We start from the raw sequence: 21,917 nt of genomic DNA on the forward strand, positions 1-21,917 counted from the left end.
AAAATGATAAAAAAAAAAAAAACTGTTAAAGTATACAGACACATAAATTGAAAATAGTTTTTACTTACTCTTTTTTCTTCCTCAGTTGTTCTAACTTCTTTTTCTTTTTCTCTTCCTCTTTTTCTTTGAAATAATCCATTCTGTAAAATGAAATGTACTCCTGTATTTGTGTCAATTGTGTGCAAGTTTACCATAAACCAGAAAGACAAATTCATCTGGTAGGAGCCTGTAATTCAGTGATTGTCTTTTATTGCTGTGTACCATATTTGTTTTTTGTCATTATTTTGTACATAAATTATGCTAGTTTGCATTCTTTTAAGTTTGTCCTTTTATGGCCCTTAATATCAATTAAGTGATATGGGATTTGCTTATTGTTGACGGCCATATAGTGACCTACAGTTAAACAAGAATGTGTCCAAAGTACATGAATGCCACACTCGCACTATCATTTTCCATGTTCAATGGACCATGAAATTGGATAAAAAATATAATAAGGCATTAAAATTAGAAACATAATATAAGGAACATGTGTACTAAGTTTCAAGTTGATTGGACTTCAACTTCCTCAAAAACTTTAACCTGAAACATACACTTTCATTTTCTATGTTCAGTGGAAAAAAAATGGGGTCAAAAGTTTAATTTGGTTTAAAAATTAGAAAGATCATATCATAAGGAACATGTGTACTAAGTTTCAAGTTGATTGGACTTCAACTTCATCAAAAACTACCTTGACCAAAAACTTTAACCTGAAGCGGGACAGACGGACGAACAGACAGACAGACGAACAGACGCACAGACCAGAAAACATAATGCCCCTCTACTATCGTAGGTGTAGGTGGGGCATAAAAATTGTGCCATTTTAGTCTCATTAGCAATCAAGCACTATCTTCTTTTTATATTGTTTATATTTATTTCTATTTTTTCAAATTCTGTTGAGAAATTCTGCCAGACATGCAATATACTTTTGTCTTAACTTCAGGCCTGAACTTTTAATATTTCCATTCCCAAAGAAAATTGAAACAGTTTCTATAAGACATATAAATATAAGCATTTATGGTCATCTAAACAACACTAATTAACTTTTTGATGAAAACTTCTTCACTATAACTTTTCACCAACACATTCAAGATATTAATAAAATTGAGAATGGGAATGAGGAATGTGTCAAAGAGGCAACAACCAACTGTTTAATGACTTGAATGTGATGCAATCAGAGATTTATTATGTTACTAAGTGTAATGGATGTGATGATTCAATTTCTGGAAATAAAATGGTATTTAAAACTGATTTTTGTTTTGTTCTAAACTAAACAAAAGGAAGATAACCAATGTCTACTCACTTTGTTTTCTTTTCTAACACTTTGTCTTCATATTTAATTTCCCCTAAATTCATAAATTTTTCCATACCCTCTGTTGTGTGGAAGGTCACATAAACTGATCCCTGTAAAAATAATAATCATGAAAATACAATCATCAGTTCAAATCAAAATGCTGGTTAGTGCTGAGGGAGTAGATTGCTTTCAATTTGTACTGATAATGTGAACTTAAAATTGATCAGTAAATTGTATTAACAGCAATTAGACATATTTTAGAAGTATTTTTATCAAGAAATCACATGGTTCAAAACTTGAAGGTAGAACAGATATAGATCCGTACACCATGAACTAGTGTATAAAGTGCAGAATTTTTAAATTTGATGATTTTGTTAACAAATATGGCAATAAACTTTTTTGGGGAAAATTTAAAAAAAGAAAAGAATGTTTGTTAGTCAGGATGTGAAAATATTTAATTTTGAGCAAAAAATATAGTCATATAGTGGGATCAGTTTATAGAACATGAATAGTAGTTTTAAAATGTATTTTTGGTCTCATTAGCAATCCCCACATCTTCTATCTTTTATCCTGCTTACAGAAAAAACAACTTATCCTTGACTAGTGATGATCTTTTCCACTTTATAACAAGGCTGCTTGAATGAACAGCCTTATAGTCCAGTCAAACGAAGATTTAACCTCAAACAAATTGCAACAGTTATCTCCCTTTACAATACAAATCTCCATAGGAATTATAAATGGTGATTTCTTTAGTCTTCCTCAAGTTAGATTTTATGGGACTTTTTTCTGTGTATATTTGGGGTATAATTCTAAAGATTAAAACTTAAAAATCTTCTGTTGCAATTACTTTCAGGTTAGGGTCAAATTTATGCTAGAGTGACTGGGCTATTATATGAAGAGTTACTGACCTTGAATTCTCGGTTTGGATTTCGTCTCATAAATACTGTGTCTACATCTCCAGCGCCAAGCTTGTCGAAAAATATAATTAATTTGTCCAGACTGACTTTCAATGGGAATCCTTTCTGTAAAATACAAAATGAGAGAAATTAATTAAGCAGTAATATTGAAAACACTTGTAAAGTTATCTTATCCTTATGTGAAACTACATAAATGAGTCCAAGACTCTGAATTCATTCATTTATTATGAACAATTTTGAAGAACACTAATTAACTTTTTATAGTTTGTGTTGTTTGGTTGCAGTGTGGTTGAAGTATGACAAAATCTTTTATTTATTGTTGAAACATTATTGCCTTCAATTAATGGAACTGCTTAATAAATTTAACTAAGCCATTTTTAATTATTTTCAAGGAAATTTCTAAAACAAATAATCAGTAGTTTTTCCTGTTTCTTTTGGTAATGTACAAACAACATAGGCCACAAGTTAATTTGGCTAATAAGGAAATTTGTATGATTAATTGACAATGGTTGAAAGTTTTCTTGGTAGATGGATGACTTTCTTTGTAAAACTTGGGACTTATTCAACCAATGAAAATGGACAACACTGATAAAGTAATTTTACAACTAATTTCCTAATGCTTGCAGAGTAAAACTTTGGTTGGCTTGCCTGCTTTGTTTGTATAAATGTCAAGGTTGGCAAAAAAGTGGTCAATACTAGTATTGACCATGCCAGTGGTAAAGACCGGTATTTACCGGGAAATACTGGCAAATACTGGGAAATACCGGCAAATACTGGTCAATTGAAATTGTGAGTGGTCATAACTATAAAAACCACTATCTACTTGGTCAATTATAATTACAATTAATAACTAATTTATATAGAAAGTGTCCAAATCATTTTTAATTCTATTGTTAATTCAAACAGGGATCTACATTGATTAATGTGTACATAATATTATAGTATAAGAAAAAAACTATTTGTCCCTACTAAAAATTTCCATTTCCAGCATGAAGAAGGTTTTTATCTCACAATAAAATAGCTCTAGACAGGATATAATTTATTGTTTAAGGGAGTCTTCATATCAATTTTATTACTTTCAACCCATGTACCATGTGTACTGTCAACTTTCATTGGGGACTGTTGTTTTAGTAATTATTTTTTCACACCTAGCAATGCCAGGTGATAGGTAAAAAGACCCATGTAACTACAGTTACCTGTAGTTTTATTTACCTTTAATTTTAATTACCTTTAAAATTATAAATTTTGAATATAAATATATATTGATTTAAACATGTTGAAAAAAAAAAATTGTATATGTATATATCTTAGGTATGCAATATCATAATTCATAAAAACTTAATTTTAAATCAGTAAGAATAAGTGTTATAAATGAATAAAACATATCAAATTCATTAATTTTATAAGCTGACACATTATAATTGACTTTTTATCAAGATTTTACTTCAATTAATAGCAGAAACAACCATGAAAATTTCAATTGACCAGTATTTGCCAGTATTGACCACTTGGGGAGTATTGTCCGGGGCGGTAAATACCACTGGTAAATACCGGGGTGGTATTTACCGCCCAACCTTGATAAATGTTAATACTGATTCACTGATAGGGTCTTTGCATCTGAACTAGACACATTAATTCTAAAAAAAACAGTTGTTGGCATGACACAGGTTATGTTCTTCTCATATATTTTATGATAGTATAATACTAAACCCCTAACGGGAGGGATTGTGCCTGATATTCATATGATGAAGACATAATCTTTCAATCAGTTTAATTGAGGTCTGGAGCTGGCATGTCAGTTAACAGCTATTAGTCTGTTGTTATTTATGTATTATTGTCATTTTATTTATTTTCTTTTGTTACATCTTTTGACATCAGACTCAGACTTCTCTTGGACTGAATTTTAATGTGCGTATTGTTATGCTTTTACTTTTCTACATTGGCTAGAGGAATAGGGGGAGGGTTGAGATCTCATAAACATGTTTAACCCCGCCGCAATTTTGCCTCTGTCCCAAGTCAGGAGCCTCTGTCCTTTGTTAGTCTTGTATGATTTTAAATTTTAGTTTCTTGTGTATTATTCGGAGTTTAGTATGACGTTCATTATCACTGTACTATTATGCATATTTTTAGGGGCCAGCTGAAGGACACCTACGGGTGCGGGAATTCTCACTACATTGAAGACCCATTGGTTGCCTTCGGCTGTTGTCTGCTCTATGGTCGGGTGGTTGTCGCTTTGACATATTCACCATTTCCTTTCTCAATTTTAATTCAAGCTTTGTAATTAAGATTGTTAACTTCAAACAACATATAGTCAAATTTTAACCTGTTTGTAATACAAACTTTGTATTATATTTAAATTTGATTGGACTTTATCCCATTTACAATTGTACAAAATACAAATAAAGCAAGCAAGCTAACCAAAGTCTTGATTTTCATGCATTAGGAAATTAGCTGTAACAAACAGAGAAATCAACATACAACATATGCTGTCCTTGCATTGAAATCATCTCTCCATTCCTCTGTGTTCTCTGGTACTGCCATGTCAGGGTTCCTTCGTACAAACACTCCATCTTTACTGATCTGGAAAATAATATATAAAAAAGTTTCTGTTAAAGCGTTATAAAGTTTGTCAAACAGCATTATATTTTAATCCTTAAATTCTCAAAATTCCATCATGATGAAATATAAAATCGTATCCTAATGTTTTGTCTTTTCAAACATATTCAAATTTTCATAATCATTCTGTGACCTTTTAGACTTTTTACAAGGTAACATTTAAAATAAAATGTCTAGCAACCTTTAATATATATTGTTAAAACTTATATAGAAGATGCCATTCTAGCCGATATTTCTTATTTTACAATCTTTGAATTTCAAATATAAGATATCAAACCATAAAAAAAAATATACTTACACTAATGAGACCTGATGAAGCTTTCCTAATAGCCTTGGCAATGATATTATGATTTGTTGTTAAAACCTTTAATCTGTTGAATCGTGTGAAAACTGCAAGTGCAACCCCTGAAGTTCTGTTAAGGTAAATTATGATCACAGCTGAATAATTGGATAATATTTTACTCCCATTGACTTAAATGTTGTTTAAATCTCACACTACTTACAGGGATTCTGAAGGCTTTTTGTCTGAAAGACCTTGGGAATTACTTAATTTGTGTAAGGGATTATAAAATCTAACTTGAGGAAAACTCAATTTTGCATTTTTAATTTCGTATGGAAATTAACATTGGAAAGGGAGATAACTCCGTAAAATTGAGTGTCTTTTTTGTCAGTTTTCGGTTGATTTTCTTAAATTTCATGTAAAGTATGATACTATAATAGATATAGGGAGATATAAGAGTGAATCACAAAAATTAATTAAAATTGATAAACTCTCTTAGTGTACTGTTGCTATGACAACAAAAGGATACATCCGTCATTGTCTAACTTGATCTGTTCTTGTAAATATCTGTCTCTTGGTAGATTAACATCTCCAAAATAATACTGCAAAATATGATACAAATAATTTTCTAGAGATGTCCAGTAATACATTAAGATATATGTACATTGTAGGTCACTGCATGCATCAATGTTAAACAGCATGGTTAAAATAATACTCGGAAAAATCAAATTGTGTGTTTTTTTCATCACAAGTTAGAAAACATCTTTACTTAATCTTTTAAAATAAAAAAATAAAACACCATTTATCTGAAAGTTTGAGGTTTGTAATCCATTACTGCTTAAAATAATGATAATGATTTACATTACCAACTTATTATCAGTTTTAATTTTGATTTTAAATTTTAATTCAGGGCCTTATATAACTGACTATGCGGTATGAGCTTTGCTCTTTGTTGAAAGCCGAATGGTGACCTATAGTTGTTAATTTCTGTGTCATTTTGGTCTCTTGTGCAGAGTTGTCTCATTGGCAATCATACCATATCTTCTTTTTTATAATAACCATGATAACATACCTCCATCTGTTTAATAATTTTCTTTTCCAGACCATTGGGTGGACCTAATACCTCTGGTTCAGGTTCTGGTTCATCTTTGATTTCTACTTTCACTTCACCATTTGGTGATTTGTTGTTGGTTTCTGCATCACCACCAGCCTTCATGTCAACATCATCTGCAGGTGGACTGTTTTCTGTATCTGCCATGGTTGTTTTTGTAGTTTCAATAGCCTAGCCTACAGCATAAATAAATAAGATTATAAACATATTGACACATATTTAGCTGAATTTTGTATCTTAATGACCCTTGATCTGTCTTCCAATATTCATAACCTTCTAATGTTAGACAACAATCTGACAATTCTAAATAATGACACCAAAATTTGAAATATTCTGAATTATAATTGCATTTGTTTGCTGAAACTTTGGCGGTTTTAACAAACATCCTGATTAGGCCAAAATAAAAAGATTGTATGTTTGCCCAAACGCGACCGACCCGAAAAAAAACCGCCGACTCAAATTCTTTTTTTGCCGTTTTTTGGAAGAATTTTTTTTTTTTCGGATATTTTTCGTGTCCGCTCCGTCATCGTATGAAACTAAATGTTGTCATCTTTGCGTTTGAAATTGACTGTGTTTAAGATTAAAAGAAAGCGTGTAGGAGACGCAGTAAATCGGTATTCGATGTTCTCGGTTTTTATCTACTAATTTAACGAAAGTAAAGAAGTGAACATGTGAAGATGGCAGACAGTTTTTTTACGCTGTCATCGTCTGTTATTCTTAAAGTTAACAGAAAAATAAAGCCCATCGTGTCCAATAGACTTTACCGGTTCAACAGTAAAAAGACATGGAATGATGTATTTGACGAGGTTGCCGATCCGGATGAGATCGGCATGCGGAAAACGGACGAAGTCATGGTAAAAGTATCAGACAAAAGTGGACTTCAAACATTTGAGCCCGATATGAGTGAGTCGATAGAGGTGGTCCAGGAATTTGACAACAAGCTAAAGTTCGCGACTTTCACTGTGAACAGGTACAATTTGGAATCGGACGAAGAGCCAGAGGAAAATAACAATGTCAACAAAGAAAAATCATACTTGGATGTGTTGATGTCCAACGCCAGGCATTTAGCATGCACTAAAAACCCAATTAGAATAACTGAAGAAAATCCCCGCTTTACAGGTATGTGGAACTATATATTATATTTAATATCAAGTTTATTTTAGGGTAAACTCTGCAAGCTGACATGTTCAATGTTATAAATGTCAGTTTTCCCCTTCAGAGTTTTATAATCTGCCATCGGCCTGGGTGTAGGGTAGGGGGGATGAAGAAAAAATGTGTTTACTAGGGGAAGTGCTGCCCAAATTTTTTTTATACCCTTACCGTGATGTAAATTTTAAAAAAATGGAAAAGGGGGGGGGTTAACCTATCCGAAAGATTCATAAACCCTCATTTCAACAATGGAAGGAGTATAGATTGTCTTTCCACATTTTTGTCACAATTTTCTGACTCTCTGCTATGACACTTAGCCTAATAATATAAAATTCTATGTGTATTGAATTTAGAGAACAAGGGAGTGGGGTATTCTGAATGGTACATATATATATTTGATCACATTAAAGTAGCATGAAACTTAAGTTTATTGTGAAACTCCATGTACTGATTATGATATAAATGCTCAGATCATATGGCTAAAGGATTCAATGAAACTTTGAGAAGATTTGTGGCAAGTGTCTGTCAGACATACAACATGTATAATATTTTTTTTTAATACATTTTAGATGTTAAAGAATGTTTTAGATTCTGATTTGATTAAATTTACTCTTCATTATTTATTTCAGCCAAAGATGCCTTATTCAATAAAGTATGTGATATGTTTGAAGAATGTCAAGCTAAATTTCCAACAACATATTTGAATGATGAGGTGAAGCGGTACACCATGATACTAGCTGATGCTTTGTGGTATCTGAATGGACACTTTGGTGGCTTGCAAGAAAAAGCATCACACATACCAGATATAGTTGCCATTCCAAAGAGGTATGAAATATGTTTATTCATTGTCAGGAATAACATTTGCCCTTATGCTACTTAATAAATTGGATATTTATGCCAGACAAAAATTCTGACACTCCCGCCTCCAGGGTAATATATTATATTATTTTATATAAAAAAAATTCAATACTGAGACTTACAGGGAATTTTATCAAATCTATCCTAAATTTAATGAGACTTGTATGTCCAATTGAATTCTTTATGGAACAACCATATTTATACCAAAACACACATTAAAGTATGTCCATCCCCCGGTGCCAGGTTTCCAGATGATATCCTTGGACTGGATTAACCTTGCATATTAAACCCCTCCACATTATTTATGTATGTGCCTGTCCCAAGTCAGGAGCCTGTAATTCAGTGGTTGTCGTTTGTTTATCTGTTACATATTTGTTTCTCGTTCATTTTTTTTACATGAATAAGGCCGTTAGTTTTCTCGTTTGAATTGTTTTACATTTTATTATCTGGGCCTTTTATAGCTGACTATATGCAGTATGGGCTTTCTCATTGTTGAAGGCTGTATGGTGACCTATAATTGTTAATGTTTGTGTCATTTTGGTCTTTTGTTAATAGTTGTCTTATTGGCAATCATACCACATCTTCTTTTTTATATGAATTGTTTTGAAACTTTGTACAATTGTTAAGCATGATAAAATACAGGTAAAGTTTAAATGTCAGACTTTTTTCATTTTGTTTCATCCACTTTTTTATACCGAAATATGTTTTCAGATATAATTTATACAAAAGCAATTGGTTAATATTAATACAATAAATTTTGAATGTGTTTTGTAATTCTATTTTGTAGGTTTTTGGACTTTGAAGGCTTCAATGATTATAAGAGGAAAAAACAGAAATGTCCAAATTTACAGTCTAATGTTCTAAATGGTCATGCCAAAACACTTTTACAACTGGCTTCAAAACAGTTTTGTGTAAATTGGAAGGATCTACATGATGATATTGAAAAACTAGCTACAACTTTCAGTTCATACAGTACATTCCTTGACAACTCTAACAAACAGCAAAAAGAGCGACAAAATAAATTTACACCATCTCGACAAATTGAAAAAGATATTTGGTTGGACAAACGTCAAGCTGCTAAAAATGACATCAAACTTGAATACCAAGGTCTTGACAATCGTATCAATGAGACGGAACACTTTATACCCATCTTTTTTAACGAGGAACTTTTTTTGACAAAGCCTTTTGATAGTAGCATGGATAGATTCCGATTTTTCCAGAAACTTAGTCTTTCTAGTGAGGTGGCAATCTGTAGATATGATCCTGGTGGTTCAAATACTACAATTACGTACGTTTGGAAACTACCAGAAAATATTCCTGATGCTGAACTGTTGACATCGTCCACCCGTATAGTTCAAGGGTTGAGGCAAAACCTGTTTGAATTTCATACTCGTCAGATGAGGAGAGACTTTCTCCATAAATTTTCAAATCTTGGTGGCTCTAGAATTCCGCCCCACATCATGAGAGCAATATATGCTGAACTAACACTTGATGCATCTGCAGACCAAAATCCTGAAATAGACCAGCGGGCTAGAATGGCAATATTAGGTGAGGATCCGGAACTTATTATAGACATGAGACATCTGAATAAGGGACGACCTGGAGACACTTTTAACCAGTTTTTTGAACAGCTTGAGAAAGAAGTTCAGTCGATAATGGCTGCTGATGAAAGGCGTCATAATGTAGAACATATTGCCCACTACATCTCAGTACCAGATCTGATTAAGCAAGTGAAAAGTAATTTACCAGATGATGCTCCAATCCCAAGTGAAGCTACTGTGTTATTCTCATTTGTACCAAAGAACACTCACAATAATGTCTCAAAACTTTACAAAAGTAAAGTTCCACTTCGTATGAGCATTCAGACAAGACAACTGAGAGCATCACACATGGATGATCACTTCTGTGCTGCTATGTTCAAATACATGAGAGAATACTCAGTGCTGTACAGAGATGAAACAACATTTGTTTGTCTTGATGATAAGTCCAAATTAGACTTTGGGGAGCCGTCTTTAGCTTTATCGTCTGGAGTACGAGGAGCTATTGTCCCTTTGAATTCAATGTTATCTTGTCTTGACCATGATTGCCAAAGTAAAGGGTCATTAACACCCTCTGTATGCCTTGATGTTGATATTCCAGATGCAAATGATGAGTCTTTTTATAGGGGACAGGTAACCCTTGGCATGAAAGACAGCGTTTTCCAGTCAAGTAATCCATTCAGGCATGCCGTTGAACTTCAACATATACTTAATCTAAAAGGGGAACCAAAGCCTGTGCTTATGATGTTTACAGATGGTGGCCCTGATCACCGTGTGACATACCATGCTGTCAAATTGGCTCTTATCATCTTATTTAAAAGATTGGGGTTAGAGATGCTTGTTGCTGGAAGAACAGCTCCAGGGCATTCTTGGACAAACCCAGCAGAACGTATAATGTCACTTCTAAATCTGGCTTTCCAAAATGCAGCATTGTCGAGGAATGAGTGCTCAAGTGACATGGAACAGGTGCTAAGAAGTTGTGGTGGTATGGCTGATATCCGGGGGAAAGCTGAAACTGTAAAGGACTTGAAAGCTGGTTGGATTGCATCGCTTCAGGAGATGATAACAATGTTAGAAGAACGTGTAAAACGAGTGGAGTTGAAAGGAAAATCATTCAGTTGTATACCACCTGCTACTGATGAAGAAGTCATAGAATTTGAAAGAGAGGTTAATCAGATTGATCCAATTATAGTTATGGGGCAATACCAACAGCAACACTTGAAAAGGGCAGAGAGATACAAACAGTTTATAGGTATTTTAGATGTATTTATGTCAGAGCTTACACATATGAATCATATCTTTCCAACGTATTTTGAATTATCAGAACACAATGTATTATAAGTACTAGCATCATTGAAGGTGACCGCAATTCTAAAGTTAGACAAAATCTAAAGTCCAGGGACATGTACAAAACTTGGAAAACAGAAACAAATTTTAGTACTGTTAACAGGTTGATTTGTTTTGTGTTTGTAGCATTAAATAAAAGCCTACTTTACTAATGGCCCCCAATAAATGGAAAAAAGAAGGGATTTGGTGAACAAGACCTTGACACAAAATCAAAACATTTTACATGTTGTATTAAGTTACACCAAAGGCACAGTGCTTTTATTGCTTTTTTCATATCAATAACACTCATATGAATATTCATGGATGTTCTGACACAAACAAAACTTTTTTTTCCATTTTTCATAAATGTATATATTGAAACCTTTTAATTTCAGAAAGACATTGCATTGAACGACAGTATTGTTTCCAGATCAAAAGGTGCAATGATGAAATGTGCTGTGAAAAACCCACTAAAGAAAGACCTTGGGTGCCAGATCCAATGTACAGTGATGAAAATGGTACACATTATAAAAAGCTTGAGGATGTAATTGGAACTGAGACGTCGGAGAAAGATCGTCCCTCTGCTCAGAAACAGACTGTAACAGCTGTAGCTGAAGAGCAACAGGTATAAATATTTGTATATTATATATCTTTCAATGTATACATTTTTGTTTTTGTCTTCAGTTGGTATATTTTCCTGGACTTTTGAAGTTTGCATACTGTTAATAGAATATTGGTCTGACACCTTGCTTACTTTCTATATCCATCATTTTTAATCATAAGACTTACAGAGACACATGAGAAAACATACTGCTGATATACCTAAGTCCTTATGAATAGGATCCATATATGATAAAGGGTTAAGTTTGACAGAGTTATAACTTTAATACAGGTACACATGAGAACACACAGATGGCAAAACTGGTATGCAGTAAAATAAATATTGTATTTAAGCACTTTCAAAGATATATGACATCACAGTGATGAACCTCATAATATATTTTCTGTCTTTCATTTGCAGGGTTGTAAAAACTCTGTTCTGGTTGGACAGAATGTTAGAATGACAGTTGATTGTACAGACTGTACAAAACCAAGGTGTATCTATTCTAAATTAAAGCTGACACCTAGAGAGATGAGAGGCCTAAAGCTATTGCTTAATTCACATGATTACAGCTGTGGGGCTGTGATTACAACTGACGGTATGTTGAACTGAAATACAAAATGCAGATTAACAACATTGAAGGAAAAAATTACACATGTACTTTATTAATTTTTATTAAAGATCATGGTGTTTTGTGGTGTCATGTATTTATCTCCCTCAGAAATGGAATGGAAGTCTAATATGTCTTCAGAAAGTCTTTTACAACTTTACATTTACATCAAGTATACACATATACAAGAATTAAATCAGCCTGTAGAAATACTAGTATCTGTCTAACAAATATGCACTGAGACATAAACAATGATATACATCAAATTAAAATGGTCCAACTGGAAAAGAAGAAAAAAAACTGCATTTTTATAATATTTTCTATACTTTCGTTGAAGTCTAGCATTGAAAAATGTTGAATGTTCCTTGAGAATGTTTTAGTTTTTAAAATTTATTGTATGTGTTACTTTTTAAATGTTTTTTTTGTTATTAATACAGGTCATGTTCTTCAAGGAAAGGTCTTTGTGAAACTGCAGCTAAATTGCCAATCACCCATTGAGTTTTCATATTACTCATCTGGTATTAACGGCAAACTTGATCTCTGCTGCTATTGTAAGACTGAAGGTGTACAGCAGGATAAAGAGTTAAAAAAACAATTCAGAGTTGTCCTACCAGTGTGTCAAACTTGTCTTGATAACCACAAACCCGTTCTGAAGAGAAATCCCATCAAGAAATGAACGGTTTCTGACAGTATATGGACAACATGTTGATTTTTATTCTAGTTTATGACAGTGTTTATATATGTTCATGTGCATAAGTCTACACATTATAAATAAAGTTCAGTTTATTGTTGATTGGTTTAATTCAGTATAATAGACTAATACATGTATATACAGGTCTTAAATTCATGGCTTTTGATTGTCTCTACAAAGGTATGATGGTGAAAAAGATATACTCAGTGTTTCAATATCTACATGCAAATTCTGAAAAAAAAAAAAAAAAAAAAAGAATTTGCCTACCTACCTACCCACACCCAGTCATCATGGGTAGGGTTTGGACAAACTGAAATTCTTTTAATTGTGGCCTTAATGACAATATTCGGAATTTCCCATACAAATTTACATATGTCTGTATGATAATTAATCTTGATGAAATATAAAATGAAGCAGCAACAGAAATGATAAAGATAAAAAGAGGCAACACAAGGATGAATCCAGGTCCGTTCGCCCTGGTACCTGTCTGCCCTGATACCTGTTCACCCAGGGTCCATTCACCCTGATTTATTATTATTGTCTACTGGCATAATGTTGATTATTTGTACAGAGTATGATAAATATTAAATATAATGACAAATTTGCTAAATATTAGTATAACTGCAACCAAATAATCAGTTTCTGTTTTATTTAATTTGCACATTAGAATACTTGAATACAATGAATTTATCTTTATTAATATACGTGTTATAACTGTTACAGTTTAAATAATTCTTTCAAGTCAATTTATGCAGTACATATTATATTTTATATACCAATATAATTTTTATTTATTATCTAAATTTATAAAAAAAAAATCAATAAATTCAATTAAAATATATGTCTTTATTTTCTAATAATTATACTCCACTAACAGATGGTTTTTGTTTGTTTTAAAAATGTTCTTTAGTAAATTAGTAATTTTTTAATAAAATCAGATTTATATATCACGGATTAAAGTTAAGAAATCTCACACTTTTCATTAATTTTGTGACTGTCATTTTAATGACAGGAAACACAAGAAATGTTTATTGTAGTCATCAACTACTAACACACTTCAAAGGTAAACATAGCAATAAAAATCATGGTGTTGGGAGAAACCACACCAAGGTAATAAACAATTTAGGAGTTTTAGGTAGGAATCACTCCAAGTTTCTCCCAATTTCCACCCAAGATTTGGAGAAAGTTGCTGGAGTTTCCTGGTGTGACACCAAGTTTTTACACAGTGTAGGGAGTATGAGATTACATCCTCTCTGTGTGTACTGTACGTATAATATGGGGATAAATAAACATGTAAATTCCTTCCATGTTTTACAATTTGTAAATGACTGTTTTTACTCATTTCAAGCTGACTTACTTATCAAAACAAAACGTTATTTTTATATTTATCCATCAAAGACAAGTATTAAACAAGCAACAATTAATGCTTCAAAATAAGCCATCAACTTTTAAATATTTCCATGTTTTTTCATGAATGTCAAGAATTTATACGATACAAATATGTTTGAATAATTTTATCAAACTTTTATGCCCAGCCCCTTAATTTAATATTTGAAATAAAAGTAAACAGGGCGAACGGACTGTAGTGGGTCTCATTGGGGTATAAGTGGACAGTCAAATTATTGTGCCGTGAAAACGGGAAATGAGGTCTAGCGGGACCCTGGAAATGACAAAAATATGAGAATTGCTTCCGTACATAGTGTAAGCGGGATACAGGAATCTGATAAAACAGTAAGCGAGATCTGGGATCCAAACTCCCCAATGAGACCCCCACTGGGCGAATGAACTCAGGGCAAACGGACCTAGGGGGAACATGTAATCAGGGCACACAGTCCCAATACCGATGAGGATACTGTACCACAAACCATCATTAAAAAGTAACATTCAAAATCAGAACACGATGCCAGATTGACAATATGGTGGCAGTGTTCATAAAAAAAAATATAAAAGGATTTTAAGTTGATCAAAGTGTACAGATACTTTCAACATAATTCATACAATGCCACCACTCGGGAACAGCAACATCGACGACATAGAAATACTAAGAGTTACAGAAAATGGAGTAACCAAACTTCTCAAAAAGCTGGACACATCAAAAGCCATAGGACCAGACATGATACCAACTAGAATCTTAAAAGAGGCAGCAGACCAAATATCACCATTTTTAACATACATATTTAACCAAACTTTGACAACTGGGACAGTACCATCAGACTGGAAGCTAGCTAACATCACAGCTATCTACAAGAAAGGTGATCGTACACAAGCAGTCAACTACAGGCCCGTCTCACTGACCTCTATATGCTGTAAAACAATGGAACATATCATCTATCGCCATGTAATGAACCACTTGGAAAAACACAACATCTTAGTGGACTACCAACACGGTTTCAGACAACATCGCTCCTGTGAAACTCAACTGGTGAACACCATAGAATCAGTGGCAAAATCTCTGGACATGAGAGAACAGATAGATATGCTTGTCTTAGATTTTTCCAAGGCATTTGACACAGTCCCACACCAGCGGCTACTGCAGAAAATGAGCTATTACGGTATCCGTGGAGATGTTCTTGGTTGGATAAGCGCATGGCTTACCAAACGAAACCAACGAGTTTGTGTAGATGGTGAAATGAGTGATATGAAAGCAGTACGTTCCTGTGTACCCCAGGGGACGGTCCTTGGACCCTTATGTTTCCTGCTGTACATCAACGACATAGGCGATTCTATATCGCCATGTACCAGTCTACGACTGTTTGCTGACGACTCCCTTTTGTACAGAAGCGTCCAAAACTCGGATACATGCCAGCAGCTACAACAAGACCTTACGCAACTGGTAGAATGGGCAAGACGCTGGCAGATGACATTCCATCCAGCAAAATGTTTCATACTTAGGGTAACCAGAAAACGCAACCCTGTCGTTCACAACTACCATATGATGGGACACTACCTGGAAACTGTTCAGCACTGACCATACCTCGGCTTAGAACTATCAGAGGACATGAATTGGGACCATCATATAACAAAAGCAACATCAAAAGCCAACAGAACACTTGGATTTTTAAGAAGGAACTTAAATAAGTGCCCACAAGACATAAAAGAGAGTGCATACAAAACATTGGTCCGACCACACCTTGAGTATGCATCTGCAGTGTGGGACCCATATAAAAAGTGCCATATTAACCAAATCGAGATGGTACAACGAAGAGCTGCCCGATTTGTAACATCAACCTATTCTCGGGAACCAGGAACTGTAACCAACATCATACAGACACTTGGCTGGCCAACACTAGCAACACGCAGACAAGGAGCCAGGCTCATACTCCTTTATAAGATCCTACATGGAGAAGCATCAGTCATTATTCCAGATTACATCAGGAGACCAACTGTAACAACCCGACAATACCACAGAGACAGGTTTTCCAGAGTCAGCACTTCAACGGATGCCTATAAATACAGTTTCATCCCAAGAACAATTGTTGACTGGAACCAACTACCTGAATGTGCCATCCAAGCTCCCACAACAGTCGCCTTCCGGGTCTGTGTGTGGCAGTTCCTGGCGTAACTATTGATGCCTGATTTTAACCCTGTACAGTTGTTGCAAACATCACATAACTTTATTTGTTTTTGTTCCTGTAAATACACAAAGTTTCTTATTTTTAACTTGGCGTGTACTGGTTGACACACGCGCACAGTATATTTGCGTTATGGATTTTCCGACTGCAGATTAACCACATAGAAGTAGAAGTAGAAGTAGAAGAGGGAACTACAAAAGAAAAGGATACATGGTTTTCGAAACCAGAGTTACTTCCCCTACAAAAATCTAAATATACACGTGTATAATTTTCTCGATTAAAACATACTTTTCAAATGTTTTGTGTACTCCATCATTAACACATGTAAACAATAACAAGTACATCCATTTACACATGGGATATTTAACGTCATATAAGAAAGTCTAGTTTCTTCTGTGGAGCAAGATGGATAGCGTCCCCAACATTTTATTCACTTTCAAATTGAAGTTTGACAGTAAATAACATTCAAAAGGGTAACTAACAGTTGACCAAAAAACATAATGAAAATGTTATCGTTAACCTACCTCAAATTTTGGTTTAGTCGCCTAAACTTTGTTATTTTCGATTTCAGTTCTCAACCACGTTTTGCATCATACAGCCACGCATGCGCCCAAAAGACCGGTCTGTTTCCGTCTATGAAGTAAGTAAATGCAAAAACAAATGTCGGAAACTGATCTGTAATGTTAACGTACTATAAAAAAGGGCACCTGTTACACCACGATTGTGTTTACTGTAATAATCCTTTGTTATTTTTTACAACTAATCTGTTAACTTTTCTCTTGGGGAAAAATTATTATGTGAGGTTCCGGATGGGTGATCCCTCATTTTTTGATTTATTTAAATTTTTGGGTTATTTTTTTTTACTTTTCAAAATAACGCCGTTAGACTTTAAAAATTATAATTTTAATGAATCATAAGTATTTAATTGATTCATCTTTCATTACATGAATAATTTATTCAATATTTGTTTCGAAAAGATTATTTTTACAAACCTCGTTAAAATTTCAATCTATTTGAAGCTAACGGCAGCCGAAAATGACCGTTTGACGTCTGACGGCAAAGGGCATTCCAACCATCCGTAGTTTCATCGTTGGGTTCAAAAGAATATTATTCACACTAATGTATGTCTGGATGAGGTCCTTCATATCTTTATTCTTTATAATTTATATAGATATTTTTTTCTCTTTTTTTCTCTTTTTTTAATAATAATTTTCTTTATATTTTATTATTCCGTCTCATGATTCCTTATGTATTTTGGACTAGACGATGAAAAAAGACGAAAAAGTAAAGCAAAATATTATCCTATGAAACTATTGTAAAACAAGACAATATTTCACAATTGCAACTATGTTTCATGAATTATTGTCCTCGTCTATGGAAAAATGTCCAGACCGGTTGCATTTTAACTTTGTGTGTTACATTTTAATGCTGTGTTTCTGTTGCATGTGTCGTAGTTCTCTCATAACTCCGGATTACAAACAGAAACTGAGAGAAACGTATCAAATATAAATATTATATTTAATTATATTATATTTGATACGTATCCCTCAGTTTTAGTTTGTAATATTAATATATTTGATACGTTTCCCTCAGTTTTAGTTTGTAATATTATATTTGATACGTTTCCCTCAGTTTAGTTTGAAACCCGGATTTATTTTTTCTTTATCTATTTATGAATTTCTAACAGCGGTATACTAGCTGTTCCCTTTATAATTAACCATTTGTAATATATCTATGAAAATTTAAAACTCACTATTGGAAGGGTAATAATGCCTTTTATCATATACTTAAACTAAATAACATGTAATTTTTACCGTATGATAATAGCATTGAATTAACGTATATTCCATATTTTTCGAAATTGGTGCTTAGCGGGCTGATATGAAAAGTTTATCACATGGTTCGATTGTTATCACATGCCTTTCCGTAACGTTATCACATCCGGTGACACTCGGCAAATTCCGGAAAATACACCTCAATGTTACGTTTTCAGTGAAAAATATTACAATTTAAAGTAGTGTACAAAACAATTGTTTGAATACTGGAAAATATATTATGCAAAATAATAATAAAACAAAATAAAAAAAACTAAAAAAAACTATTAAATAACTGCATTTTTTTTTAATTTTCCCGGAAACATAATTTAGAAAGTTATTTTTTAAAAAGTTGACTTTTCTAAACAATGTTCATTTTTTATGTATATTGTTAAATTATTTTTTTGTCGATTCGTCCATATTAAAATGTGTTTTTCTCTCTGTTGAGGCATATGATAGAAAGATTTCATATCGAATGTATCAAATTGTGGTTCCGACGTCCGTGAACTTTTTACTCTTTGAACTTCTTTTCGGGAACCACGTAAAAGGATCAATATATGGATCTGTTTGTTTTTCTCTACTGTTGAAGCATATGATAAAAAGATCAGACATGTCATTTTTCATGTCGCATGTATTATCAGTCCTCGGTCAATATCAGCCCTCGAGCCATGATATTGTACCTAGGACTGATAATACGTGCGATATGAAAAATGCCATGTAATAATCTGATATTATCGTCAGGCGTCAAACGGCCATTTTCGGCTACCGTAAGCGTGAACTTAAATTGATTGAAATTTTTCCATGATTCATCAAAATATCCTTATCGTGATTCGTCAGAGGTCTCTAATAATTATCGGTACCGTTATTTGTGGAAAATAATTAACGTGATTCGTCATTCGATTTTTTTGGGGTCTAAAAGAAAGTGCTTATTTTTATCGCCATGCACCAAAACTTACCGTTAACGTCATTTGGCAAGTATTTTTACCGTTATTCGCAATTAAGGTACCCTCTATTAGTAATACTATAAATTACTTTCTATACAAAACCATTTCAGTTATAAATCTGAAAATGTGCATGCTGCATGCTACTGTGCTATTTCTAATAGTGTAATAATTCGATTAAAAATATTTTCAAAGCCAATATTTCATAGTGAGTTATTGTCATTAACGATCATTAACAGAATTTCAAAGTGAAATATTGTCCAGAAAGAGGGTTACGAAATTTCATGGACAAAGTCACAATTTCATAATGAAATACTGTCAGTGGACACTATTCTATATGAACTTTTGTCCGATAGACAATATTTCATGGGGGACATGTACAATATTTTAGGTTACAAAATCGGCATGTGGTAATATCGGATGCTCCTAACACCACTGCGTATCATCGCCACCGGAAATTGGGTACTAACGAAGCGGAGAGAAGTAGAAAAAAAAGTACTTGGTTTTCCCGTTTGAATGGTTTTACACTAGTAATTTTGGGGCCCTTTATAGCTTGTTGTTCGGTGTGAGCCAAGGCTCCGTGTTGAAGGCCGTACTTTAACCTATAATGGTTTAATTTTTAAATTGTTATTTGGATGGAGAGTTGTCTCATTGGCACTCACACCACATCTTCCTATATCTAAGAATGCATTCAATTTAAAGCATTTCCACTTATTTGATGAGGGTGCCGCTTAAGAAATGATTTTCTGATATATAATTCTTTAAATTATTAGGCCGATAAGTACAAAATGAATACAAGATTTTGTGTAATACTCCAAAACTTTCCACTTAGTACCGGAAAATTTCGAGGTCGATCTTCCACTGTCGCCCCATTCTCAAGATATTGAACTGTTTTTCATTATTTTTCCAGACACGTTTTTCGATTATTATAGTGTGGCATGATATTTACTGAAATTTGTTGTCAAATATATGTTTTTTTAAAGAATATGGACAAAAACATTGTTTGTTTGTTGTACGGCGAATTGCAGAACCTTGTACGGCGAATTGCAAAATAACAACTTTTGCCTGTACGGCGTCTTGCAATATATTATAATTTTAAGAGGAAATTAATCACTGTTTAGGTAATATCAAGTGACGATATTTTGTTGATATCAAAGCTTTACAGGCTTACAAAATACAAAATGTCTTACTTATCAAATATTATTAGATATATGCCGTTAATTCAGTTCAGAAGGCCTCGTTGCGTACCGCTTTTCGATTTTGTACAAAAGTTTATTTTCAACCATATTATCCTGAATACATTTATATATCGTTATACTACTAACGACTGTTGTCTTATTTGTTGTTAGGTTGAAATTGTGTAAATTCAATAAAATAAGGCAGTGGCTATTTGACCGGCACCGGCTAAATAGCAAATTTGCTATTTGACCGGCACCGGCAAAATAGCAAATTTGCTATTTAGCCGGCACTGAATAAAGCTGTTCATTGATGTGATTAGTCATGTTAGTCAATATGTAATTAGAGAATAAATAAGCTTATATAATTATAAATGATTTATCACAATATCAAGCATTAAAAATACAGTCATTTTTTTTTTATTGAAGATGTACATAAATAAATAATTTATAACTTTATAATATTGATTAAAAGCATGAAAACACATTTGTATATATACATTTTTAAATATATTTTTTTTCTAAAATATTTATAAAAAAGTTGATGCCAAGTTCTGTGTAATATCTATGGTTTAAATATCCTGCCATGCTATAAAAATAATGTTATGTGAAACTTCGTACATCTTAAAAAAGACAATATCAAAAGTTGTTGCTATGAATTTCAAAAGGACACATGTACATGATTTAACATCTGCAATTGTTACAAAACCAATTATTTGCCTTTGAAAGTTGTTTTAATCTAGCACAAGATAAATGTTACCACTCCAAACAGGAACTACATATTACACTGGCTTCCTTTAGATCTGCATCATATGTGCATAGGGTTTCTTTTATTTCTCTTTATGAACGCTCTAAATAGCTTCCCATGCATCTTTTTGACAATACTTTTTGATTAAATAAATGTTTAGACGTTACGCGCGATGTTCGTACCTCATTGCAAAATCGGTGTAGTTGACATGATGCAAGTCCAAAATATTTTATTTTGTGATATCATATTCATTGTTATTATACGCATTTTGAACAAAAATGTTGTTTTTAAAATAAAAAATAAAAATATTTGTTGAAACTATGTTTTATGCTACATGCGACAAGCTTCAGTTTTGAAAAACGGCTATTTTTAGGCTGTCCCGCGTAACATATTTCATTTATTATAACCACTAAACTGTGATTTTCGTCTAAACTATTTAATATTTTGAAAAACGGTCTTTTCCATTATTTAACAAAAAGGTTCCTTCATTTTGTATGCATTTTTGATGACGTTTTGATGACGTCATTGAAAAAATAAAGTGTTCCATACTACAAGGGCAAATCTGTCCCACGGGAGAAAAAAATATGGTATTCCAGATTTGAGAATCAAAAACATTTATCTAAAAGGAAAAAGGTTAGTA

General features: G+C 33.0%; 2 protein-coding genes across 2 annotated transcripts in view; one reads left to right on the plus strand and one right to left on the minus strand.

The window, feature by feature from the left end:
- Positions 1–17,256, minus strand: part of LOC134695286 (lupus La protein-like) — a 32,037-nt gene extending 14,781 nt beyond the window's left edge. Inside the window, exons 1-8 of the mRNA XM_063556505.1 lie at positions 17,124–17,256; positions 6,216–6,430; positions 5,673–5,745; positions 5,162–5,268; positions 4,726–4,827; positions 2,239–2,352; positions 1,340–1,440; positions 69–140 (exon numbers count right to left, since the gene is read on the minus strand). Of these exons, the coding sequence (XP_063412575.1) occupies positions 69–140; positions 1,340–1,440; positions 2,239–2,352; positions 4,726–4,827; positions 5,162–5,268; positions 5,673–5,745; positions 6,216–6,401 (755 nt within the window). The 5' untranslated portion in view covers positions 6,402–6,430; positions 17,124–17,256. The remainder of the gene's footprint in view (positions 1–68; positions 141–1,339; positions 1,441–2,238; positions 2,353–4,725; positions 4,828–5,161; positions 5,269–5,672; positions 5,746–6,215; positions 6,431–17,123) is intronic.
- LOC134695140 (uncharacterized) lies at positions 10,394–13,279 on the plus strand. The gene is made up of 4 exons (XM_063556327.1): positions 10,394–11,051; positions 11,521–11,750; positions 12,147–12,324; positions 12,774–13,279. Exons 1-4 carry the CDS (start codon positions 10,445–10,447, stop codon positions 13,010–13,012), a joined length of 1,254 nt encoding a protein of 417 aa, XP_063412397.1. The 5' UTR covers positions 10,394–10,444; the 3' UTR covers positions 13,013–13,279.
- Positions 17,257–21,917: the final 4,661 nt, after the last annotated feature.

The sequence above is a fragment of the Mytilus trossulus genome, chromosome 13 (assembly GCF_036588685.1).
Source record: "Mytilus trossulus isolate FHL-02 chromosome 13, PNRI_Mtr1.1.1.hap1, whole genome shotgun sequence".
Classification (NCBI taxonomy): domain Eukaryota; kingdom Metazoa; phylum Mollusca; class Bivalvia; order Mytilida; family Mytilidae; genus Mytilus; species Mytilus trossulus.